This window comes from Ranitomeya variabilis, chromosome 2 (assembly GCF_051348905.1).
Source record: "Ranitomeya variabilis isolate aRanVar5 chromosome 2, aRanVar5.hap1, whole genome shotgun sequence".
NCBI classification, from domain to species: domain Eukaryota; kingdom Metazoa; phylum Chordata; class Amphibia; order Anura; family Dendrobatidae; genus Ranitomeya; species Ranitomeya variabilis.
Window position 1 is genome coordinate 842,573,665 of NC_135233.1, and position 24,157 is coordinate 842,597,821.

General features: G+C 44.1%; 1 protein-coding gene across 2 annotated transcripts in view; it reads left to right on the forward strand.

The window, feature by feature from the left end:
- Positions 1–23,395, forward strand: part of FYTTD1 (forty-two-three domain containing 1) — a 37,768-nt gene extending 14,373 nt beyond the window's left edge. For both annotated transcript variants that reach the window (XM_077290157.1, XM_077290158.1), the window contains exons 5-9: positions 6,418–6,514; positions 20,925–20,986; positions 21,830–21,898; positions 22,038–22,158; positions 22,283–23,395. In XM_077290157.1, the coding sequence (XP_077146272.1) occupies positions 6,418–6,514; positions 20,925–20,986; positions 21,830–21,898; positions 22,038–22,158; positions 22,283–22,378 (445 nt within the window). In that variant the 3' untranslated portion in view covers positions 22,379–23,395. The remainder of the gene's footprint in view (positions 1–6,417; positions 6,515–20,924; positions 20,987–21,829; positions 21,899–22,037; positions 22,159–22,282) is intronic.
- The last annotated feature ends 762 nt before the right edge of the window (positions 23,396–24,157 follow it).

Genomic DNA, 24,157 nt, shown 5'->3' on the forward strand with positions numbered 1-24,157 from the left:
CCCGGTGACTACCTGTTGAAGCTCATCAAGAGAATGCCAAGAGTGCGCAAAGCAGTCATCAAAGCAAAAGGTCTACTTTGAAGAACCTAGAATACAAGACATAATTTCAGTTGTTTCACACTTTTTTGAAAGTATATAATTCCACATGTAAGTATATAATTCCACATTAATATATAATTCCACATTCATAGTTTTGATTTCTTCAGTGTGAATGTACAATTTTCATAGTCATGAAAATACAGAAAAATCTTTAAATGAGAAAGTGTGTCCAAACTTTTGGTCTGTACTGTATAGCCTAGCCTTCAGAATAATATGAGCTTAATACAGGCCGAAACTGTGTGTATGTACCAGTGTAGTTGCCAATGCTATTACTACACAGGGAATTTTGGGGGGGGGGACCTATACCATATTAGTTTGTGGGTATTGGATGCCACTGTAAGGTTTCCTTTTATATGTTACATAATAAGCTTTTAAAAGTAAAAATGTACAGCCTATATTAGTAATAGTGATGAGCGAATGTGCTCGGATAAGGTATTATGCAAGCATGCTCTGGTGTTATTCAAGTATCTAGGGCATGCTCCTATATTATGTTAGAGTCCCTGTGGCTGCAGGTCTCACAGCTGTTCGACAGCCTCACAACATGCGCGTACTGCCTGTCTAACAGCTGCAAAACATGCAGCTGCAGAGACTCCCAACAGATTATCCGAGAACATCCAAGATACACTGAAAACATCCGCAGTGGCAAAAACCACACAAAATCCGCATCAATTCCGCGGCAAATCTGCACAAAATCCACTGCTGTGGATTCTGTCAGGAGATGCGGATTTTGTGCAGAAAATTCTTCACCTCTTTTCCTACATGTGCACATAGCCTTACACTTCTTGGTACAAGCTGCTACATCAGGCTGGATGGAAAGATATTAACTACTAAGTGCTCTTACTCTTCAACTGGACTCATGCAATATACATTTTAATATCAAGATCATATAGTCATTCTGACATGGATTCTTAAAATAGGGTCAAAGAGATCTAACTGGTAATGTACCGTGTATACTCGAGTATAAGCCGAGACCCCTAATTTTGCCACAAAAAACTGGGAAAACTTAATGACTCGAGTATAAGCCTAGTGTGGGAAATGCTGCAGCTACCGGTAAATGTCAAAAATAAAAATAGGTACCAATAAAAGTAAAATCAATTGAGATATCAGTACGTTAATTGTTTTTGAATATTCATATTGAATCAGGAGCCCCATATAATGCTCCATACAGTTCATGATGGGCCCCATATAATGCTCCATACAAAATACGGCCCATATAATGCTCCATACAGTTTATGATGGGCTCCATAAGATGCTCCATACTAAAATATGCCCCATATAATGCTGCACAAATGTTGATTATGACCCCATAAGATGCTCCATAGAGACATTTGCCCCATACAATGCTGCACAAATGCTGAATATGGCCCCATAAGATGCTCCATAGACACATTTGCCCCATACAATGCTGCACAAATGCTGAATATGGCCCCATAAGATGCTCCATAGAGACATTTGCCCTGTATAATGCTGCACAAATGCTGATTATGGCCCCATAAGATGCTCCATAGAAATATTTGCCCCATATAACGCTGCACATGGCCTCATAAGATGCTCCATAGAAATATTTGCCCCATATAATGCTGCACATGCCCCATAGGATGCTCCATAGAAATATTTTCCCCATATAATGCTGCACATGGCCCCATAAGATGCTCCATAGAGATATTTGCAAAATATCCCTACTAACCAGAATCCCTCAGTCTATCCGCTATTTCATCCTTCTTCTCCGCTAGATTTCTGAAACTTAACATGGACAAAACAGAATTGATTGTCTTTCCCCCATCTCACGAGACCCCCCCCAACGAACCTATCCATTACAGTAAACGGCTGCCCACTCTCCCCAGTCCCACAAGCTCGCTGTCTAGGGGTAGTCCTTGACACTGATCTCTCCTTCAGACCGCATATCCAAGCCCTTTCCACTTCCTGCCGCCTTCAACTCAAAAATATTTCATGGATCCGTACATTCCTAGACCAAGAATCTGCAAAAACCCTAGTCCATGCCTTCATCATCTCCCGCCTTGACTACTGTAACCTCCTGCTCTTTGGCCTCCCCTCTAACACTCTCGCTCCCCTCCAATCTATTCTAAACTCAGCTGCCCGACTAATCCACCTGTCCCCCCGCTATTCCCCGGTCTCTCCCCTCTGTCAATCCCTTCACTGGCTCCCCATTACTCAGAGACTCCAGTACAAAAGCGTAACCATGACATACAAAACCATCGACAACCTGTCTCCTCCATACATCTGTGAACTCGTCTCCCGGTACTTTCCTGCACGCAACCTCCGATCCTCACAAGATCTCCTTCTCTACTCCCCTCTTATCTCCTCTTCCCACAATCGTATACAAGATTTCTCTCGCGCATCACCCCTACTCTGGAACTCTCTACCACAACATATTAGACTCTCACCTACCATCGAAACCTTCAAAAAGAACCTGAAGACTCACCTCTTCCGGCAAGCCTACAACCTGCAGTAACCACCGATTGACCAAACCACTGCACGACCAGCTCTATCCTCACCTACTGTATCCTCACCCATTTCTTGTAGATTGTGAGCCCTCGCGGGCAGGGGCCTTTCTCCTCCTGTACCAGTTGCGACTTGTATTGTTCAAGATTATTGTACCTGTTTTTATGTATACCCCTCCTCACATGTAAAGCGCCATGGAATAAATGGCACTATAATAATAATATGCTGAAAATCATATAGAAAGAAAGCACCAACAAATACCAATTATAATAAAAGTTACAAAATTGTATTAAGTATATTAAAAAGTAAAAAACCAAGATGAACAAAGAGGGATGTGACAAGGTAAGCCAGAAGTAGGTGGCACCATAGCCAGAGACAGGTACATTCAGGTATATACTAAAAAATACAGTATACTTTGCTCAAAACTAAATTTAACCTATGTTTGTGCAGAAAAACACATAAACACCAAGTGCACCAAGGAGGCTGTATACCACCCTTGAAATACGAGCAAAAATAAGGGGGTCAAATGAAATAACCAAGTGATGAAGGTAATTTACCTGAATGGACACTGGAGCTCTGAGGTGGCACCTCAGAGCTCCAGTGTCCATTCAGGTAAATTACCTTCATCACTTGGTTATTTCATTTGACCCCCTTATTTTTGCTCGTATTTCAAGGGTGGTATACAGCCTCCTTGGTGCACTTGGTGTTTATGTGTTTTTCTGCACAAACATAGGTTAAATTTAGTTTTGAGCAAAGCATACTGTATTTTTTAGTATATACCTGAATGTACCTGTCTCTGGCTATGGTGCCACCTACTTCTGGCTTACCTTGTCACATCCCTCTTTGTTCATCTTGGTTTTTTACTTTTTAATATACTTAATACAATTTTGTAACTTTTATTATAATTGGTATTTGTTGGTGCTTTCTTTCTATATGATTTTCAGTTATTATTGGCACTTACCTCTTATTTATTGCACCGTTCCTTACTTGGCAGTGGGTGCAGGTCTTGCTTTTTTTGCTTAATAATAATATGCTGTTGCTATGATAAAAAAAAAAAAAAAAACATACTCACCTGTCGTCGCTCAGGCTCCCGGCACTTGCTATATTCACCTGTCCACCGTTGGCGCCGCTGTGTCTTCCCCGTCCTCTGCACTGACTGTTCAGGCAGAGGGCGGCGTGCACTCTAATCACGTCATCGCGCCCTCTGACCTGAGCGTCACTGCAGAGGACGCGGAAGACGGAGCGGCGCCAACGGTGGAACGTGGGACAGGTGAATATGCCCCCGTTATACTCACTTGCTCCTGGCGCGATCCCTGGTTCTCCGTGCGCCACCAGCTTCTTATTGTGTGGAGCGGTTACATGGTAATAATAATAATATTTATATAGCGCCAACATTTTCCGCAGCGCTTTACAAATTATTTGAGGGGATTTGTACAGACAATAGACATTACAGCATAACAAAAATCACAGTTCAAAATCGATACCAATAGGAGTGGGGGCCCTGCTCGCAAGCTTACAAACTAAGCTCCACCCCTATGGGAGTTGAGTCTGGTCCATATTCATTACTGCAGGGGTGTCAAACTGCATTCCTCGAGGGCCTCAAACCATGCGTGTTTTCAAGATTTCCTTAGCATTGCACAAGGTGCTGGAATCATTCTGTGCAGGTGATTAAATTATCACCTGTGCAATACAAGGAAATACTGAAAACATGACCTGGTTGCGGCCCTCGAGGAATGCAGTTTGACACCCCTGCATTACTGTAATGAGCGGTACCATGTGACTGCTCACTACAGGAAGAAGCTGTTAGCGCCCGGAGAACCAGGGACTTGCAGGAACAGCGCCGGGAGCAGGTGAGTATTATTAGACAGCTGCCGCTCCCCCTCCCCTGCCGACCCCTGGGGATGACTCTAGTATAAGCCGAGAGGGGCAATTTCAGCCTAAAAAAATGGGCTGAAATTCTCGGCTTATACTCGAGTATATACGGTATGTAGTTTCTTTTGTGAAATTCTGTGACAGATCAGCTTTAGGTCAAGTTTACATGACCGTATTTTCCGTCCGATTGCTATACGCGAAAAAACGGAGCACTCAGACCTATGTTATTCCAGAGCAGATAAACGATTCTTTTCACTGACTAAATCTGCGAGTGAAACAAATCACCGCATGCACTAGTTTCTTCTGCATGTTGGATTATTCTTGCCCATCCAAGTCTATTTGTGCACACAAAAAAAATCAGGATTCCATAAGAAATCTGATTTTTATATGGAAACATTACAATTCTGTAAGATAGGAAAATTGATTTAGTCTTGTACATTTGTAACTACTGCACTGCTGCTGTATAAACCAATTACATGTGGACTGCATAATGATGACAAATGAAGAAAACTGATATGTCGGCCATGAGGGCCTTCAGCATGCTTCTGACAACCCTTTGGCACTGTCATTGATTGAAACTGCATTGATCTGCACAAGCTTGCTACTGTTATAGGAAGATGTTGGCTGTGTATCCTGAGCCCACTTCATATACTGGCACTCATGTGACATACTATTAGATCAATCCTTGGAAGAGGCTAAAACATTGACCTTCTAAGGATCTGTTCACATGTCAATTCTTAATATTGGATTTTAGGTCCACAAAAGCATATCAATAGAAATTGTTCAGTTACCGCAGTGATTCCTTTGAATGGATCACAAATTGTCTTTTTAATGGAAACCTGCTCTCTGATACATGTTGCCTGAACCATGGACAGCATGTATCAGATACTGGCTGTGGTATTTTAGAAAAGAACATACTTTAAAAGCCTCCGGGGACCGAGCCATGCTGGAGACTAGTAAGACGCAGAGACTGGTCACTCCAGGTGAGTGGGTTGGGAGAAGCCACTCACTGGGGACCCACCTGTCCCAACTAGTTTCCCAGGCAGCTTAGTCCCTGGTGTTTTTTTTTTTTTTCAAGTATTTCTCTGAAATGCTGCAGCCCGTGGTTTGGGCCGCATGTATCTACTGTCATGTTCCCTTTAACATCAAAGTTTAAGGGCAACAGAATATAATGGATGATTTTTAAGCACTTTGCGTCCCTGGAACACTAGTGGTGGTCAAGTACACAACTAGTAAAAACGTATCTGTTCATAAGTGGATCCAAAATAGATCCATTTGATTAATATGAAATCGTAAACTTTGGTTTGCGCTTTTCATTCTTTTGTTTGCATGTCCATTTTCTGGACCTGTGAACAAAGCCTAAAAGCAAACTGAATATCTTCAAGATTTGTTCAAAACAACCGTGACATGCACTGCAAAGAAAACATTGGCTTACAAGGAGAGTGGTGTATGGGCTCAAAAGAAAGTTTGAGCCCGTACACCACTGTATGTATGCCTGCTTTTTGAGTAGCACCCAATTGATAAGTGTTTTCAACAATTTGTGGTGATCCAGGACCCCACCGATATACAGGCCTGTTAGAGATAAGTGTTGGTACTCTTAAATACAAAAAGGATTACACTGTTAAATACATTTTAAAGGCAGCATTCAAAAAAGGTACCGTATATTACAATAGCATGTATTTTTGTTCCCTTTAGATGGATCCAAATGTTCTCCATTTGTTTGTTACTGACCTTATTATCCAGATAGATTTATATCAAATGTATGTATTTATGTATGGTCACACTTTTGGCAATCATTTATAGAATAGAAGCCTAGGAGTATGATGAGTATATTGGAATATACGTGTCTTAACTATAATGTATTCAAACATCTGTTCTTGCCACAGATTTGTCCATGAGTATATACTAGAAGGATATGTAAATCTGAATGTGTGTATATTGTATATCTGAGTTGCTTTTAATGTCTTGCTTTTAATATTTTAGCAATTATTCACACACAAATACCTTTAGAAGTGGGTTGAGAATGAGGCAGCAGCGAGACACTCGGCAAGCCACATATTTCCTTAGGAGAGGCCTAAAGGTAATTCCATTTGGAATAAAAAGGATCTGTAATACATTTGTTAGAAATTGATTTATAATCACATGCTGACCATAATCATTAGATATTTGCTGGGAGAACCCTTTGATTTTATTGAATTTTTCTGACAATGTAATACGTATGGGGGCAGCAGTACTTATTGAAAGGTAACTTGATAGCTGATTTATGCTGCCTTAATCCTCTGTGCCACTTTTTTATGGCGCTGAGGATTAAGTAAATAGCACCTACCTATGGGGAAAAATGCAGCAGGATATACCTTATATACTCGATTATAAGCCGAGACCCCTAATTTTGCCACAAAAAACTGTGAAAACTTATTGACTCAAGTATAAGCCTAGGGTGGGAATTGCAGCAGCTACTGGAAAATTTCAAAAATAAAAATAGATACCAATAAAATTAAAATTGATTGAGACATCAGTAGGTTAAGTGTTTTTGAATATCCATAATGGATCAGGAGCCCCATATAATGCTCCATACAGTTCATGATGGCCCCCATATAATGCTCCATAAAGTTCATGATGGGCCCCATAAGATGCTCCATATTAAAGTATGCCCCATGTAATGCTGCATAAAAGGTTAATAATGGCCCTATAAGATGCTTCATAGAATATTATGCCCCATATAATGCTGCACAAAGGTTGATGGCCCCATAAGATGCTCCATAGATTATGCCCCATGTGCTGCTGCAATTAAAAAAAAAAAAAAAAAAAGACATACTCCCCTCTCGTCGCTCAGGCCCCCAGCACTTGCGATATTCACCTGTCCCCGTTCCACCGCCGCGCGACACTGTGTCTTCCGGCTCTTTGCAGTGACTGTTCAGGCAGAGGGCGCGCACTAAACATGTCATCGCGCCCTCTGACCTGAACATCACAGCCAGAGGATGCGGAAGACTGAATGGGGACAAGTGAATATCGCATGGCTCACCCTCCCCTGTCATACTTACCCCCTCCTGACGCGGTCCCTGCTTCTCTGATGCGATGGTCTCTGGTGCCGGCAGCGCTTTTCATTGCTGAGCGGTCACTGTACTGCTCATTAAAGTAATGAATATGCGCTCCACCCCTATGGGAGTGGAGTCGCGTCCATATTCATTACTTTAATGAGCGGTACCACGTGACCGCTTAACACAGGAACAAGCTGCCTGTGTCAGGGACAATCTGAAAAGCAGGGACCGCGCCGAGAACAGGTTAGTATGATGTGACAGCCGCCGACCCCCTGGGACAATGACTCGAGTAGAAGCCAAGAGAGGCACTTTTAGCCTAAAAAAATGGGCTGAAAATCTCGGCTTATACTTGAGTATATACGGTAGCTGTATATTATAGCCGACACCCTGCTGCATTGGCCATAATTGGTTTTAGCACGGATTACGGCCATTTACCCCAGGGTCAAACAGGCTGTGGAGAAAGCAGAAAAATCCAGCTCACAGATAAAATCCAAAAAAGGCATTTTATTATCCAAGGTTCTGCGTTTCGAGCGACATGCGATCTTTGTCAAGAATCTTGACAAACGCGTCAAAAGATGCCTGTATTCTCTTTTTTTGTGAACACACAATTTTAATCTTTGCTTCATGTACCTTGGATAATAAAATGCCTTTTTCGCCTTCGCCTCATTGGGGGACACAGAATGTGGGTGTTATGCTGCTGCCACCATGAGGCTGACACTAAGTAATACAAAGAAAGTTAGGTCCTCCTCTGCAGTATACACCATCCTGCTGGCTCTTAGCTAACCAGTTCATGCTTAGTGTCCGTAGGAGGCGCACTGGGGTCTGCTATTCAGACCATACTTTTTTATTTTTATTTTTCAACATTTGACTTTTTAAACCTCTTTTCACGAGGAAGACTAGGACAACGGACCCTTTCAAGGGGCCGATCTCCACCAACCAAGAACAGGCGAGCAAGGCGAGTGTATCCTCTCCTGTGATGTGGAATGCCATGTTTAAGCTATACTAGGGGTGACTGTTCCCTACAGGGCGCCAATCTCCCCTCACCAGCAACAGACGGGAACATGGAGTGTCACCTCCATGTACCCCCTTCTGAGCCAGACTACAGAGGCCCCCAATGGCGTCCATGCTGATCCCACTGTACCACCACTGATTGAAGCGGTGCTGCAAGGAGCTGGACGGTCCCTTTCCACCTCCCCTGCAAGCAGAGTGCCAGCTCTACCTTCCCTCCTCCAGCTCCGGCGGTGAGTTCGGGATCCAAGGAATGGGGGGGGTGCTCCTGCAGCATGTCGCGGCCCCCATGTCGGGGGGGATCCCACAGCGTTCTTTCTGCTTTCAGTCTGTCCTTGGTCCCTGTCCGGTCGGGCACCAGTAATTTACCTCCTGGCTTCGGCCTGCACTAGGCCACATGCCGGTAACTCCCAGCCAGGCACCGGTAATTTTCTTCCCGGCTTCAGCCTGTGCTAGGCCGCAAGCCGGTAACTGCGGCGCCGAGAAATTTAGTCCCCAGCTTGCGGCCATGTGTAGGCCGCAAACCGGAGGCGCCACCTACGGATGACGCATCCCGGCAGCCCCACCCACGATCCTGGCGCTTCTCGTTAAGGACGAGAAGCGCCTTTTGTATTCTCGGGGGCCATCTTCCTGCCCCCTCTTCCGCTTTCGGAACCGTACATCCGGAAGCGGCCCCCCTCCTCCCCCTTTTTACCCGCAGATCCTGTCTTTGAGCGCTAATCTGCAGGGAACGGGCTGTAACACAGGACCTGGGCCACAGGATCTGGGATGCATCTGCTCAGGGTTAGGGGCCGCTGCATTACTCCCCTCGGCAGTATCCCCTTCTATAATTTCTGTAGGAAGCCCTATTAAGGGTCTCATAGAAGGGTACATGTAATTCCTGTCAGTCTGCTAAGAACTCGTCAATCTACTAAACCTGCGACTCCAAATAAATACGCTGAGGAGCCCCCCACTGTCACTGAGCCCAGTATACCTAGACCCCTTAAGTGGACTTCGTCCAGCGACTGAATACCCCGGGGGTTGGAAGGCTCCCATGACCGAGACAGATGGACCCCCCCACCAGGGGGCCGTCGGCTAGTAAGGGCCGCAGCATTCCAGAAACGTGCAGGCGTCTGGAAAACGGACATGTAGTATGTCTACTGAGCTATCATGTGCCTTGGCATCTGCGAGCACTGCTCCTCACTCTAGCGAACAGGATTTACTTATTGAAGCCGTCATTATTATTATTATTATTTATTTATATAACACCATTAATTCCATGGTGCTTTACATGAGAAAGGGGTTACATACAGGGTTATAGATATCCTTTACAGTAAACAGGTTTACAGTGACAGACTGGTACAGAGGGGAGAGGACCCTGTCCTTGCGGACTTACATTCTATGGGATAGTGGGGAAGAGACAGAAGGTAGGGGTGAGGTGGTGGCTTTGGCGGCGGTGAGGCGGCGGCATGGTTATTGTAGGCTGTAGGCTTTCCTGAAGAGATGAGTTTTTAGGTTCCGTCTGAAGGATCCGAGGGTGGTGGATAATCAGACGTGTTGAGGCATGGAATTCCAGAGGATGGGGGATATTCGGGAGAAATCTTGGAGGCGGTTGTGTGAGGAACAAATAAGTGTGGAGGAGAGTAGGAGGTCTTGGGACGAACAAAGATTACGTGAGGGAAGATATTGCGAGATTAGTTCAGAGATATAGGGAGGGGACAGGTTGTGGATGGCTTTGTAGATCAGTGTTAGTAGTTTGAACTGGATTCGTTGGGGGATTGGGAGCCAGTGGAGGGATTTGCAGAGGGGAAAAGCAGGGGAGTAGCGAGGAGAGAGGTGGATTAGCCAGGCAGCAGAGTTGAGGACAGACTGGAGTGGTGCAAGAGAGTTAGCTGGGAGGTCACAGAGGAGGGTGTTGCAGTAATCGAAGCGGGAGTTGATGAGAGCATGCACAAGAGTTTTGGTAGATTGTGGGCTGAGGAAGGAATGGATTCTGGCAATATTTTTGAGTTGGAGGCGACAGGAGGTGGCAAGAGCTTGGATGTGAGGTTTGAAGGACAGGGCAGAGTCGAGAGTTTCCCCGAGGCAGCGGATTTCAGGAGCTGGAGAGAGCGTGATGCCGTTTACAATAATAGATAGATCGGGTAGGGGGGATACGTGAGGTGGGGGAAAGATGATGGATTTGGTTTTGTCTACATTGAGTTTTAGGAAGCGAGAGGTGAAGAAGGAGGATATGGCTGACAGACACTTCGGGATTCTGGACAGCAGGGAGGTGACATCTGGGCCAGAGAGGTAGATCTGAGTGTCATCTGCATACAGGTGGTACTGGAAACCATGAGACTTTGAGTTGTCCATGGCCAAGGGTATAGATGGAAAAAAGTAGGGGCCCTAGGACAGAGCCTTGAGGGACTCCAACAGAGAGAGGGCGGGATGAGGAGGTAGTGTGGGAGTGGGAAACGCTAAATGTGCGGTTGGATAGGTATGAAGCAATCCAGGACAGGGCGAGGTCTTTGATGCCAAAGGAAGAAAGAATCTGTAGCAGTAGGCAGTGATCGACTGTGACGAAAGCAGAGGACAGGTCAAGAAGGAGGAGGATGGAGAACTGTCTGTTAGCTTTGGCTGTGACTAAAGGTACCTTCACACTAAGCGACGCTGCAGCGATACAGACAACGATGCCGATCGCTGCAGCGTCGCTGTTTAGTCGCTGTGTGGTCGCTGGAGAGCTGTCACACAGACGGCTCTCCAGCGACCAACGATGCCGAAGTCCCCTGGTAACCAGGGTAAACATCGGGTTACTAAGCACAGGGCCGCGCTTAGTAACCCGATGTTTACCCTGGTTACCATTGTAAATGTAAAAAAAAAACCACATACTCACATTCCGGTGCCCGGCGTCCGCTTCCCTGCACTCCTCCTGCATCCTGTGTCAGCGCCGAACATCTCCGGCATCTCCCACAGAGCACAGCGGTGACGTCACCGCTCTGCTTTACGGCCGGCACTTACACAGGATGCAGGAGGAGTGCAGGGAAGCGGATGCCGGGCACCGGAATGTGAGTATGTGTTTTTGGTTTTTTTTACATTTACAATGGTAACCAGGGTAAACATCGGGTTACTAAGCGCGGCCCTGCGCTTAGTAACCCGATGTTTACCCTGGTTACCAGTGAAGACATCGCTGGATCGGTGTCACACACACCGATTCAGCGATGTCAGCGGGAGATCCAGCGACTAAATAAAGTTCTGGACTTTCAGCAACGACCAGCGATCTCACAGCGGGATCCTGATCGCTGCTGCGTGTCAAACACAACGATATCGCTAGCCAGGACGCTGCAACGTCACGGATCGCTAGCGATATCGTTGTAAAGTCGCTTAGTGTGAAGGTACCTTAAGCCATTAGTAATTTTTGTTAGGGCAGTTTCGGTGGAGTGGTGGGGGCGGAAGCCAGATTGGAGGTTGTTAAGGAGAGAGTTAGATGATAGGTGGGAGGAAAGTTGACCATGGACATGCTGCTCAAGGAGTTTTGAAGCAAAGGGGAGCAGTGATATGGGGCGATAGCTGGGCATAGCAGTTGTGTCAAGGTTAGTTTTTTTGAGGATGGGTGTGATGGTGGCATGTTTGAAGGCAGAGGGGAAGGTACCAAAAGAGAGCGATAGGTTGAAGAGATGGGTCATCCACACTCTGTAGGTGGACGAGGACTCTGGTTCTGCTCTGGATCATGCTGTCCTTCAAAGGACTAAATAAATTGTCTCATAGAACATTTGCAAGTCACCCGGACAGATATTGTCTGGATAAGCGATGCACTACATAAGGATGCCTTGCCTGGGCTGATTTTCAGAGGCGACGGGTCCCTTAAATGGGACCGATCTCCCCACACCATCAACATTCAAGCTCATGGAGTGGTGCCCCCATATATCCTCTCCTGCGACATAGGATGCCATGCCTGGGCTGTTTTTTAGAGGCGACGGGTCCATTAAAGGGCACTGATCTCCTCACACCATCAACAAACGAGCACATGGAGTGTCGCCTCCATGTATCCTCTTCTGCAGCCAGACCTAATGCCAGACAACCAGCCCTGTCCACCAGTGGGCCTGAACTTAGTGGATGTACAGAGGTACTTCTTTTGGCGTCTGAGCAGCCCCCAGTGAATTACCACTGCTTAGCGAATGATGCAAGGAGGAGGACGATACCTCTCCACTTCCCTGTTAAGGGGATGGTGGATCGAGGGTTCATCACTTTAACCCTACACCGTCCAAAGACAGCAGTGATAGCAAGAGATAATTTATCCTGGCCTGCTGGATACAGCTGCGCATTCTACCACGCGGCAGTTTTCTCCGGGTAACCTCTCTAACCTTCATGGGTTGCTAAAGTAATGGGCTCCTGATCAGAGACCTTAACTACTTCTATTCAGCAGAGGCAGTACTGCTGGCCAATCAAATCTATCGAGCGGGAGACTGTCGTCCACGCATCTTTGGACGCGGCTACTTGCACTACGCTGTCATCAGCAAATGCCATTACATTCAGAAGGGCATTTTGACTCAAAGGATGGAAAGCGGAGTCTGCATCCAAAAACCGCTGACCTCACTCTCATCAGAGTGGTCGGTTACATTCCCCACACAGGAACTAGGGTCGCAAGTGTCCTATAGACCCAATCAGCAGTGGACGGGTTGTCCTAGATAGGCTAGGTCTCTCGGATCTAGGTTCCAATTAAAAGAATGGGAAAAGTTTGAGCGATCCTGGACCTCAAACTTCTAACAAGTTTGTCAAGGCCTGCCGTTTTTGGATGGAGTCCCTCCGTTCGGTCATTACCTCAGTGGGAAAAGGTGAAGTTACTGGCATCCATTGTCATTCGGGCTGTTTACTTCCACTTTCTGAAATTTTTTTTTCCCCCTCGCTAAAAAGAAATATATAAAAAAAAATTCCTATGCTTTGACATTCAGGAACAGCATTTCAATTCACGGCTTTAGGTTTTGCTTCCGCTTCCTGAGTATTCTCAAGGGTCAGGATAGCTGTCGTGTCCATCTTACACTCTTGGGGAATGGTCATCCTGCCCTATCTAGATGACTTTCTCGTTAAGGGACCGTCCTTCCAGTACTGCGCTGAGTCTGTCTGTATCACTTGCAATACCCTTTCTTGCCCAGGCTGGCGGATAAACTTAAACAAGTCTTCCCCATTTCCAGCCCAACAGATATCCTTTTTTGAGGATGATCTTGGACCTCATCCCCTCATTCCATCCAATTTGCTATGAAGATTTGAGGGAAAATGGTGGCAGCAATGGAAGTAGTCCCCTTCGCTCCGCTCGTCCCTGTGGGTCAGACAGTTTTCAGATGGTGGACTCTTAAGATCCTCCCTCAACCAGGGGAGATCCTTTCTTCCGGCTTAATGGCTAGTTGTGACTACCGATTCCAGTCTTTTGGGCTGGGGAGTGTCACCACACTGTTCTAAGCCGCCGGTCAACTCGGGAACTCCCGATCAATGTTTTTTGGAGATCCGAGAGATACGGTTAGCCTTACAGCAGTCTGTATCTGCCTCCTGGTGGTCACCCCATTCGAAGTCTATCTGATAACGCCATGGTCATGGCGTACATCAATCATTAAGGGGGGTACCCGCAGCCGGGCAGCCATAGCTTAGGCCGCTCACATTCCCCGATGGGCAGAGGTCTATCACTCAGTGATCTTGACAGTGCAAGAAAACTGGTCGGCAGGCTTCCTCAGCTGCCTGGGTCTTGCCTCAGGCGAGTGGGAACTCCATCCAGAAGTCCTCCGACAGATCTGCCTTCGCTGGGGATCTCCGGAGGTAGATCATATGGCGTCCAGACTGAATGCCAAAGTTCTCAAGTTCATAGTTCGATCTCGAGACCCAAAAGCTATCGCAGTGCATGCTCTGGTTCTCCGTGGGGCTAGTTGTTTCTCTCTTTCGCTACTTCCGAGAGCCTTTAGATGCGGAAAGGATCCCAGTGATACTGGACGATCCGGACTGACCACGTCAGGCATTGTTTGTGGAACTAGTACAATTCGTCGCCATCTTTTTCTGGCGATTGTCGGATCGTCCAGATCCGCTCTCCAGCGACCGCTTTGTCACCAGATCCTAGGGATCCTGTATTTCTCAACTTGGCCGTTGAATCCTGGGTTCTGACCCAGGTGGGACTCTCATAACTCGTTGTCAGCGACTTGTGCTTGTAAATCCGCCTCAGTACGCTTTTTGCTTGGGGCAGGGATCTCGGACGCCTTCCCCATTTTATTTTTTTTCTTCAAAGCAATCTGGATTCAAACCGGGAGCTCTGCTCACGGAAAGTCGAGATCTTGGCTTTATCGGTCTTATTGCAACAAAACGGCAACTAAGGATTTCACGCAGGGCGTTTCACATGTGGTCCTTCACTATCACATACCGCTAGATGTTTGGGACCTTAACTGTTCCTGAGAGTGTTACAAAAGACTCCTTTTGATCCCTTTCATGATGACCTTTACTGGTATGGAAGGTAGCCTTTTTCGTGGCGGTCACATAATTCAGGCGAGTTTTCGGAGCTGGACGCTCAGTCCTTTCAGATGATTTTTCCTTATTTCCATCAAGGCAAGGTTGTCCTCAGGCCGTACCTGTCCCTTGTTGCCAAGGTGGTATCGCCTTCCACGGTTACGAAGACATTGTTCTTTCCTCGTCTTGTTCAGCTCCAGTTCACAAGGTGGAACGGATTCTCCATGCTCTGGACGAGGTGAGAGCTTTGAGAAGGTACGTATCGAGGATGGCGTTCTTCCGAAGGTCTGATGCTGTATTCGGGCCTTCTGATGGTCACAGGAAGGGTTTAACCGCTTTGTCGGCTAGGATAGCCAGGTGGATTCGTTCCATCATCCAGGAGTCCTTCTGTGTGTCAGAGTTCAGCCTATCCCAGCGGGGATCAGGGCACACTCCAGTTTCTTGGGCCATTAGGCTCCAGGTGTCGACAGAGCACACCTGCAGAGCTGCGGTTTTGCCCATTTCACACACATTCTTGAAGCATTATAATTTTCGCACTCAGACTTCCGCAGATGTGAGTCGAGGCAGGCAGACTCTACAGGCAGCGGTAGCGCACTTTTAGGTAGCTCTTTTACAGGGCCTGATCTGTTATGTTGTCCCCACACAGGAATTGCTTTGGGACATCCCACGGTCTGTGTCCCCCAATTAGGCTAAGGAGAAATAGGGATTTTTGTGTATTCACCGTAAAATCCTTTTCTCCTAGCCATTCATTGGGGGACACAGCACCCACCCTGTTAATAGCTTTGTGCTTGTTCTGTAATTTGACATGTTATACTCTTATGTTGTCATTGATCTCCTAAAGCTTTTGCACTGAACTAGTTCATTGAGAGCCAGCAGGAGGGTATATATTGCAGAGGAGGAGCTAACTTTGTATTACTTATTGGCAGCAGCATAACACCCACGGTCTGTGTCCCCAATGAATGGCTCGGAGAAAAGGATTTCACGGTGAGTACACAAAAATCCCTATTTTTGGATTTCATCTCTGAGCTGGATTTTTCTACTTGCTCTATTGGAAGTTGCACTCTGCCCAGGTGCTATCCTTGCTCCAGAAGTGTGGTATTGCATGTGGTGAGCTGGATTTTCTTCTGTGATTCTAAGAGGCTGTGTCGGTCTGAAACTGACAGGTCTTGTGCACTGCAATATAGAGGTATTGCAGTGTATGAGATCAGCGATGAAAGAGAAGTATTCAAGTCTCAAAGTGGGACTAAGGTAAAAAAAAAAGTTTAACACAGTTTATTAAAAGAAAAAAAAATACGCACTAAAATTAGGGAAATTTTTTTTGCCACTAATAGAACTTTTGTAAAACAGAAACAAACAAAAAAGTATATGATGAAGTACTTATGATGAACAGTTAAAAAAAATAAAAAACACACCAAGATGTAGCTTTTAAAAAAAAAATCATACTAGCACAGAATAAAAGCTGTATGTAATATGAAAAAATATGGTACTGCTGAAATCTTTAAAGGGAATCTGTCAGCAAATTTTGCTGCTATAAGATGTTTTCAGGGCTTATCTACAGCATTCTATAATGCTGTAGATAAGCCCTCGGTCTGACCTGCAAGTGAAGAAAAATAAGTTATATTATACTTACCTGGGGGGGTCCTATGCGAGCCAGTCCAATTGGTGTCGCAGGTCCGGATCCGGTGCCTCTCATCGTCTTCCGATGCCACCCTCCTGCTTCATCGCTCCCCGGCATCGGTGCTTTTGCACAGGCGTACTTCTCTGCCCCATTGATGTCAGAGGAAAGTACTGCAGAGCACATGCACTGAGCCTCTCTGTCCTTTCCCGGCACCTGCGTACCCATAACAGGGCAGAGAAGTATGCCTGCGCGGGAGCGCCGATTCCAGGAGCGATGAAGAAGCAGGAGGGCGATGTTGCAAGAAGATGGGAGGCGCCGGACATGCGACACCCATTGTACCGGACCGTCCCCCTTGTACCGGACCGTCCCCCGGGTGAGTATAATATAACTTATTTTTCTTCACTTGCAGGTCGGATCGGGGGCTTATCTACAGAATTATAGAATGCTGTAGATAAGCTCTGAAAGGCAGTGGCCGCATCTTATAGTGGCAAAATCTGTTCCCTTTGAGGGTATGTGCACACGCTGCGGATTTTGCTGCGGATTCGCAGCGGATTTGACGCTGCGGATCCGCAGCAGTTTTCCCTAAGTTTACAATACCATGTAAACCTATGGGGAAAAAAAAAACGCTGTGCACATGCTGCGGAAAATTCCGCGCAGAAACGCAGCAGATTATTTTCCGCAGCATGTCAATTCTTTGTGCGGAATCCGCAGCGGTTTTCAACCAGCACCAATAGGAAAGTGCAGTTGAAAACCCGCAGAAGAAACCGCGAGAAAATCCGCAGTGAAAACCGCAGTGGTTTTGCACTGCGGATTTTCCAAATCCGCTGCGGAAAAATCCGCAGCAGAATCCGCAACGTGGGCACATGCCCTCACTCTTCTTGCAAAAAAAAAAAAAAAGGCCCCCACTCGGCTCTTAGCAGAAAAATAAAAAGTTACAGCTCTCAAGAGTATGACAACGCAAAAAACAAAATATAGTTTGTAAAAAATGTATCTTAGTGTGCAAAAGTATCAAAGCATAAAAAACGATATATAAATTAAATATGGTATCACTGTAATCGTACTGACTCGAAGAACAAAGCTTATTGACACTTATACTGAATGGTGAATGGCATGAAATAATTACAATTCTAGAATTGATGGGTTTTGTTCTCTCGGTGTCCAACAAATCAGAATAAAAAAGTGATTATAAAATGTTATGTTATTTACATGAAATAGTACCAGTAAAAACTTTAACTCATCCCACAAATACAAGCCATAATTCAGCTTTTGGCAGAAAAAAATATAAGGCTATGTCCACACGTTTCATTTTTGCTGCGTTTTTCATGCTGATACAGTTTAGTGCCTGTTGTTCCTAAGTTTTCTGCACTAAAAACCTGGTACCTGTGTTTTTGCACTTATTGCTTTTTATGGGTGAAAGAAGGTGGCAAAAACGCTGAAAGTAACATTCAGCAGATGTAAAAAACGCAGCAGTTTTCTGATTCAGTCAGGAAAAAAAACAATGTGTGTGCGTGAGATTTCTGAAATTTCATAGCTTTTGCTGGCACTGTAAAATGTAGCTTTTAATTTGCATAAAAAAACACAGCAAAACAACGTGTGAACATAGCCTACAGTCACAACTGTCAGAATTTCACAATGCAAAAACAAATTGGTACTTTTTCACACTAAAAATTATCAACATAAAAAATCCTATGTAAATCTAGTATCGCTGTAATCCTACTGACTCAAAGGATAAAGCCCTGTTATCAATTACACCACATGGTCTAAAGCAATTCTTGAACTCCTGGTCGTTCATTCTGCTTTTCAAAAATAGAATAAGTCTTGGTTCACATTTATCCTTCACTCCGCTTAGCACTTACCTTGGGGTTTCCATCTAAATCCCCATAAAACATGGTTCAAACGAAACGTGCATTGTAATGAGGTAGATGGAGTGACTTTGGACTCCACATGGCCTTTGACCTTTGGTGTCCCCTCAGTTTTAGGTGTATTTTTAGCGCATAAGTGTGGTTGACCGCAGTTGTGTGTATGCCTTAAATACGGACCCCAAAGGAACAGAGGCTAGATAAAATCCAGAATGACTCCATCTGCCTCAGTTGGAAAAAAATCAGTTTAATTTTTGGTTTGTTTACTTGAGTCCAGTGAGTTGTCCTACTAGTGATTGACGGCTATCTCTGCACATGGAAGACTGTCAATCACTGAATGTGACCGCCCACTGGACTCATGCATTCAAACAGGGATTTCAGTGACTAGAATGCAAGATTAACTGAAACTTTGTTCATAAAAATGTATATCGATCTACTCCGCTCCTCCTGCCTGCAAATGTCAGCACAGAATGACTGTTCAAACGAAGTGCTTCACGGTGGGGTCAATCATTTATATACACCTCCTTACCTGCTTGTTTTCCCTCCGTCTCCACCCTTTTTATTATTTGATTGACAGCTCTGTCTTCACAGTCAGAGAGGGGTGAAAATAGATGGAAAACAAGCAGGTGGGAAGGTGTATATAACTTCTTAGCCCCTCCATGATGCGCCTGTGGTCGGTTTGATCAGTCATCCAGTGCTGGCTCTGTCTCTAAGAGGTTAGAGACCATGTTGATCAGGTGACTAGTCCAATAGGCCGGTCCCTGGTGGTCTCTCCCTACATGTGCATGTATAGGGCGAGACCTGTCACTCTAGGGGATTGGGACTGGCCTCTCTCTGCTGCATTTCAAAGTAAAACGTACCTGGCTGAAATATCCAAGCCAGTGTCTGATCAGTGTATCACCGTCAGGGTCTCATCATTATGGTACAGTGATTGGCTACATGGCACCTCCTGCAGAAATGAGCTGTCTGTGCAGTCCTCGCTGTGGTATGCTTTCCCTACTTACATAAGAGGTTCTCTGTGGGTTGAACTTGAGTACGACTTCTTTAGAGAAAAGTTTCCTTTCTGATCTTTTTACATTTTATCTTATGTTTTGGTTCTTTGACAAAAATATAATTATATTCTGTCCCATATAAGCCTATATACAGTTAGTGACAAATTGGAGTAAATAAAACCACTTCCTGACTATATATCTCATCTAGCTGGTGAAAGATTGCAGGTATAATGTGCAATACCCCATTATAAATGAGGCTGGTGCTGACTGTCTCCAATCACAGGCATTCATCTCCACATTCCCTGCTTGGCCGGCATCTCCACAGTTATTTGCAGATGTTAATAAAATAACTGGGAGTCACAATATCACAATTTTATAATTAATATAAGGTTTTTGTATTTTTGATTTGTAATGTTTAATGAGCCAAATATACTAAATAAATGAATAACACTAGTGAAAAAAAAATATACACAAATAAAAGAAATGTCCTAAAAATCTCATACTACCGGTTTTAGACTAAATTGACTAATCCAGGAATAAACATGCTATTAATATTTAAGAAATATATAGACAAACCTAAAGCACAATCAAATGGCAAAAGAGGCACATTTTGACTGTTTAGGGAATAGTACCTCTGTAGTAAATGTAAGGCCTTGTTCACACATCAGTTTCATACACGTGCTCTCCGTGTTATTCATGTATAGCACTTATACATATGATACTCTATGGAGGTGTTCACATGTCCCTGATTTTTGGCTGATTGGTCATTATAAAATCACCGAAACACATCCCATTTTGATCTGAGTGTAGGGTCAAATTAGTGCAAGTCTACGGCTCCATGAAAAAATTAGACCGCACTCTGATACTATCCATTTATCACTGGCTATTTTGTCCCCGGGGCCTGTGGCTGCAAATATGGCTCTGTGAGATGCTGGATCTCTTCACCTTACATAGAATTGGCGACGGTCGCAGATAGCTTAACTCGGCTGCAGGCACACATGTTATGAAGAATCCAGAAGAGACTTTGATTTCTTTAAGAATTCTTGTTGAATGCATACAAACAGCAGCAGGTAAAAAAGACTTTCTTCAGACAGGCTGAAAGCACATGTGCCTCTAATGAAGCCAAGATGGAGACTGAGACACAGGGAGAAGAAGAAAGTGACATGACACCCAGCAGAGGGAGACAGAAGGGACAAACTTCATGGAAAGGGAGGATTTCAGCTATGCAAAACAAAGGAACACATAGCAACAATAAACAATATGAGAGACTGCAATACAGCATGTAAAATGTACAGGACAGTCTGTAAAATGTCTCATTGATGGGACATAACACTGGCTGAAAGGAGAAGCTGAAGAAACTTTTTTTTCTCGTAGGAGAACACCTGATGAAAATCTAATGAAATTATGTTTTTTTGTTTGTTTTTTTTTGTACGGGAAAATAACCAATGTAGTAAATGTAATGGTAGTATTAATATGGAAAGCGTTCAGTATTTCTGAACATGAGTATTAATTCACATTATTTCTTCCATTTCAGGTCCAGACAAGAATGGATGATGAGGAGCGAGAGGAAATACTTGTCCCAAGCAGAAATGATTCGTGAGTATAATCCTTTTAAAGGGGGGTTTCTTCTAAAATGATAGTATATCACCATCCATCTAGGACCCCTGAAATAAAGGGGCTGCAGTAGTGATACAATGGTGTGGACTACTCAGTATGTTCCTGCACAAGAGAAGGAGCTGTGATAATGGTCGCTGCCCAGCCGGGTGCAGGGGATAACCGTTTTTTTTAAAAAAAATTATTTTATATTGAATGGGGTTGATTTGAACTTTTATATATATTTTTTATATATATATATATATATATATATATATATATATATATATTTTTCAAAACTTTTTTTTTTACTTTTCACTTGCGTCAATAGTCTCCATGTGAGACTAGAAGCTGCGATAAAATGATCTCCTCTGTTTCACACAGTCGATCAAATCGCCTGTATGAGAGGAAATGCCGAAATGCTGCAGACCCCAGGTTGTCATGCCAACCCATCGGTGACCCACGGTCATGTGATACGCTTCCGGTGCGATCACATTAAATGCCGCAGTCAGAGATTGACAGGGGCATTTACCAGGTTAACAGCCGCGGGTGGATCTTATTCCACCCGTGGCTGTTAGGGGCACATGTCAGCTGTTCTAAAGATGTAGTTTCAGCGCCAGAGCCCACATTAGAAGGAGAGACACGACATGCGCACTACATGTACAGCATGTCGTGAAGGGGTTAAAGTAATCGACCTGTCCTAGATTTGCCTTTATTCTTAGAAATGTTGCTGTTATTTTCAGTATAGCAATACATTCCTAGGTTTGTCTCCGTCTGCTGTCAAATAATTTTGATTGCAAGTAAGCAGTGAAAGAATTCTTTCTGTTTCCTCCTATGTATTTTCAGATGGAGGACATCTATGAACAGAAGTGGTGTTCTGACGGTGTCATTTGGTAATCCTTCTGCAATACCAAGGTAAGTAGACTGTTTTATGAGTCATTGTATATGAGTGGTGCTATTTTGTTCCTTTTTTTTAGTTATTTGTTCTTATTCTGTAATCCCTGTGACGATAAACTTGTCAAATGTTTCATTGTGTTATGCTTGTCTTCAACAGTACTATGGGAGCCATGTCATCGAGACCCCTATTGCCCTTTTTATTGAAAAAGGAAGGTGCGGAAGCAAAAGTTCCCAAGGGGGTTCCACTCAATTTTGATATAAACAGCATCGCTAAACAGGTAACGCCACCTGTCTGTAGAGACTATTCTATACCATCCCATTATAAAGTGATTCCTGCATTATCAATATCGTTGCTTTATATTTCCTAAAGCTAAGTTTTGCTGTTTCTCTTCTTTTAACTAGACTGGGATCACACTGAATGAGCGATTCAAGATTCTGAAGGAACAAAGACTGTCTCACACTCTGAATAAAGGCAGCAGATTTGTGACTGTGGGATGAGATCTTTTCTTTGCCTCGGGCTGTTCTCGGTTTACGTTCCTTTTTGTTTTTTACCTGACTTTAATTGCAGAGACCAAAAAATAATGTCTCTTGCACCAAGGTTGTGGCTCTTCATATTTGTTTTTTTCAGAGCCCTAAAGTTGAGAACTTTCGTATTGTTTGTACTGTGAAATATGGATAAAAGAGTTTCTAAGCCCTGGAAAAATGAAATATGACCTGGAATTCTTCAGTTACTACTTTTCAGACATTGACTAGAATACTGTTATGAACACAGATACATAGTTAACATTTTTTATTTTGCTCGAGAAGATGGTTTCCGTGTTACAGCACTGACGTCTTGGTACTGGGGGTTACCAACGTGTGGTGGAATGTCTACTCCATTCTTTATTGGCATTTTGTCTGCGAAACATGCCTTTTGGCTTCATCTGAAACATTTGTAAGTGTTAATCCACGGTGATTTTGGAGCAAAAGTATTACCACACTTGTTGAGTTTGATGAAAAGCAACATTCTGTCTAGCTATAGGCTGTGTCCACACGCAGCATTTTTTTGGTTGCGTTTTTATATACTTGTAGAAAAGAAGCTGCATTTTACAGTACCAGTGAAAGCTATGGTGAGATTTCAGCAATTCCTTGCCCACACAGCTTCTTTTTTTTTTCCTGACTAAATTTGAGCACTTCAGTGTTTTTGAAAATCTGCAGTATGTGAATTAATTCAGCTTTTTTTGGCAGCCCAAAAAAAAATTGCTGTGAGAACGCTGCAAGTGAGCATAACCATAGACTTGGGGTATGAATGTTGCCAAAAAAGTGCACTGTGAAGTGTTGCTTTGTAGCATTTCGGAAAATATTTTGTTAACAATTCGATACTTGTTTTAAGGTTTTGGTTGGGATCTTTCCAGGCACACAGACAATAAGTCTTGTTTTGTCTTGGTAAATTAAACTTTTGCTACAGTTAAATTATGTTGATAAAACAATATTGTGTATCTTACCTTCTTTCATAATAAACCGTTCTGCACAACTGTCCGGATTCTGACATCTATAGATGACACTGTTCAAACCCTAAGTACTCTTTTTTTGATCTTGGCAAGGGATAGTTTTTCCATTAGTTTTACTTTCATACTTTAATCTCTGTTCCTTAACCCCTTTTTGGCATTGGACGTACTATTCCGTCCATATGACCTGGGACTTAATACCCATGGACAGAATAGTATGTCCAATGCAATCAGCCGTGCTCCCGGCACTTTAACCCCCCGAAACACTCTGATCAAACATGATCGCTGTGTTCCGGAGCCGGCAGCTGCCTTTGGATCGGAGACCCCGTGGCATGACTCGGGGTCCCGTTCGATCCCATTGTGACCCGATTTTGTGACGACAGCCGGGTTACCAGAGCTGAGACTTCCTGTCATGCGCAGTGCATGTCAGGAAGTCTCTAAGGTCAGTGTGCAGGGATTGCAGCGCTGACAGCTTCTATAGCACGTAGATCTGCATGCTATAGAAGCGATCAGCCTGCACAAAATGAGTGTCCGATAGTGGGACACAGTGTAAAAGAATGAATAAAAAAAAAACAAATTGAAAAAATAATAATAAAAAAATCAATATTTAGTCCATCAATAAATATTTGAATTAAAAAATTCTAAACAATAAAAGTACACATACTTAGTATCGCCGCGTCCGTAACGACCTGACCTTTAAAACTGTCCCACTAGTTAACCCCTTTAGTGAACACCATTAAAAAAGGGCAAAAAAACAAAGCTTTATTATCATACCGCCAAACAAAAAGTG